The 2973-nt window shown below is 42.5% G+C and overlaps 1 protein-coding gene across 1 annotated transcript; it reads left to right on the top strand.

Annotated features, from left to right (window-relative positions):
• Positions 1–2465, top strand: LOC147962364 (3'-5' exonuclease-like). Its single transcript, XM_087534170.1, has 2 exons — positions 1–122; positions 1667–2465. Exons 1-2 carry the CDS (start codon positions 1–3, stop codon positions 2463–2465), a joined length of 921 nt encoding a protein of 306 aa, XP_087390296.1.
• The last annotated feature ends 508 nt before the right edge of the window (positions 2466–2973 follow it).

Genomic DNA, 2973 nt, shown 5'->3' with positions numbered 1-2973 from the left:
ATGGCGCGGGCGACAGGGAAGGTTGGGTCCATGACGCCGTCCGAGGCGGCGGACGGCGACCTTGCCGGTGGCAGCAGTGGAGGACGCCACAATGCTCGTGCCGTCGGCGTGGCGAGAGAGAGGTAGAGGGAGAAAGATTTATGTCTAGATAGATAATGTGCGACTGGCTGCGGGTGGTGGGTGGGGTGGATAAGGTCATGCATAAGAGTGACGGGCAGTAGATAGCACCCGCCACAGCTATATTTGAGTGGTAGGTGGCAGCATGACCAAATATAGACGTGACGGGCGCGTAATAGGAGACACCACTGCAAACTCTTACAAAATTAGGAACCGGTGGGGGCGGGTCTATGGCGGTGGCAAGAAACGGATCGCCACTGATTAGCATGGCACCAGTGGTGGTCCTGTTGTACGTTGCCGCCACTATTACTTTTCGACCGTGAAGAAATTATCAAGAGTGACGGAATGGCGGGTCCTTACTTATGCCCGTCACTTTTATTTGGATAGCCAGTGGTGAATAGTTTATAGCACCCGCCACTGCAAATTTTTTAAAATAGCTGTGGCGGGTGCTTATATGCGCGTGCCACTTGTTAGGGGCCACCTATAAGCCTTTTTCTAGTAGTGAAACGATATGCACATGATGATTTTTTTATCAACCGGCCTAACTGAGAGACACATGCAATGCAGGCAAAACTTCTAGGAACAACCGAATACATCCTATGTGAATGTGAAATCGACCACATTCCTAAAACAAAAAGGATAATAGACCATGGTTCGCATGCAAAAACGTTAAATAAAATTAGAGCACATTCACATTCAAAAATGGTAAACCAAAGCTACCACGTTCACATAAAAAAAGGTGACGCGAATATCAATACTTGCTATTTGATGCGAATGAAACCTAAAGAAAGCTATTAAAAATCGCTGCGGATAAGTATCGCACCAAAATCCTTATTGTTTCCTTCCCAAAACGCGAATATCAATGCTTGCTATTTTTATCCCAATCGGCTAGCTTATAAGCACCCTTTTGGCCGGATTGACAAACCATCCCCTCGATCACATCACATACAATCCATCAGTCTGAGAAGAAACATCTGCGGCATACATATAGTGGATATTGAAATTTGCAATACACCTGACTATGGAGCCGCTGCAAGCCAAAACAAAGTCATCAAGGTATAATATTATACTACTGCAACTCATTTTTTTGTCTTCTTATTTTATGATAGGCAATGTTCTCATGCAGTCTTATTTTGCCATCTTGTGGACGAATTTGTGGTGTTTTTCTTGTGAATTTTTCTCTGTACGATGTCTTGAAAATTTTGTCCGGTCCAATTTAGCCCCAGCTTTCTTTTAAAGTTCATGCATTTGAAGATTGGAGTTTCAAGCAGTATATTGCGTGACGGCAAAGATGAGCGCTTTAATTCATCTTTCAAAACAAAAAAAGATGGGCACTCAGATTCATTTTCAGAATATAGATCTAGGATTTTGTTTCTGAGCAAGTTCAGTTTTTCTTTTGAGAAGAACTCTTCATCTATTGAACGGGACTAATTTGTGTTGAGTTATTTATAGTTCTACTCGTTTGGCGTTGACATGTAGTAATACTAAAAAAAGATGTGTTTTATTTGTTCATGATATCCCCTATCGCTCACTTGGTCTATGACTGCAGGGCTCTTCCTAAGGAGAACAATGCCAATGATATGCTCGCTTCGCCATGCTCCTTGGAGCTACTCCAGCCGCACACTATTTCCATCCTTGATTATACTCTGCTGCCTCCGCTAGCTCCAGAGGATGATGATCACTCTGCTGCCATTCTGGTGGCTCAGCCTGCAGTTCATCGCTTTGAGCAACTTGCTGGCTTCAAGGTAACCGTGACGGTCGCCAATGAACCAGGCATCGTTGAGGAATGGGTTAAGAGTTTGTTGAAATCCCTCCAAACGGTAGAAAAGAAGATTGTTGGTCTAGACTGTGAGTTCACCGACCAAGTCGATGGGGTGAAGCAGAAGGACCTGCCCCCGGAAATGGAGCGATGCGCCGCCGTACTTCAACTGTGTTTTGCAGATCATTGCTTGGTGTACCACATCGTGCACTCGCCTCACATACCAGACGAGCTCAACAAATTTCTTGCTCGTGAAGATATCTTCTTTTGTGGAGCGGCAATTGGCAATGACGTAAAAATGCTTCAGCCATATGGCCTCCATGTAAAAAAACCCATTGACCTACAGATGCACATTAAAATACCAAAAACAACATGCGGTAAATCTACACCGTCGCTATTTGATCTAGCAAATTTTGTGTTGGGAATGAATCTGGAGAAGGGCAACGAGTGCAAGCAACTGAAGAACTCCGGATGGGCGATTGCTCCATTGAGCTTTGAAAGAATCAGATATGCTGCGTTCGATGCCCTTATAAGTTTTGAGATAGCTAAAGGGGCTATAAACCTTGGCTATATGCGCCTTGATGGATAAGCTTAGGACGATCTAATAGAACTACGGACATCTGAGTTATTTTATATGTCTATGTCTTTTATATATATATATACATATGCATGCCTATTGTAATAACTTTCATAGTAGCCCCAGCACATGCGCATGCAACATCCTATTTTCCATTGTTTTCTTTTATATGTTGTGAAATAAAATTTAGTTGCATTATGGAAGTCATATTATTATTACTATTACTATGAAAAATGCCCGTGTATTGCAACTGGAAAACATGACACCCAAGGTGTGAGAGCAAATTTGACAAGAATAACCCTCTGGAATTCTCGAGCAAAAATCTACACAAGCCTCTTTCAACGTGGAGTTGTCTTGAACCATTAGATTTCCTCATGCTTCGCTACGGAATCAAAATAACTATAATGAAAACTACATAACTTGTACACGACTATTTTAATCTATTTGAAACTAAAATATTGTGGTACATGAAGAAACAATCAAGTGCGAGCACAAAATATTGTAGGCCCAAAAAGGGAAC

Source organism: Triticum urartu, chromosome 7A, assembly GCF_056163025.1.
Source record: "Triticum urartu cultivar PI428250 chromosome 7A, HENAU_Tu73, whole genome shotgun sequence".
NCBI lineage: Eukaryota > Viridiplantae > Streptophyta > Magnoliopsida > Poales > Poaceae > Triticum > Triticum urartu.
This window is presented reverse-complemented; position numbering and strand designations above follow the sequence as displayed.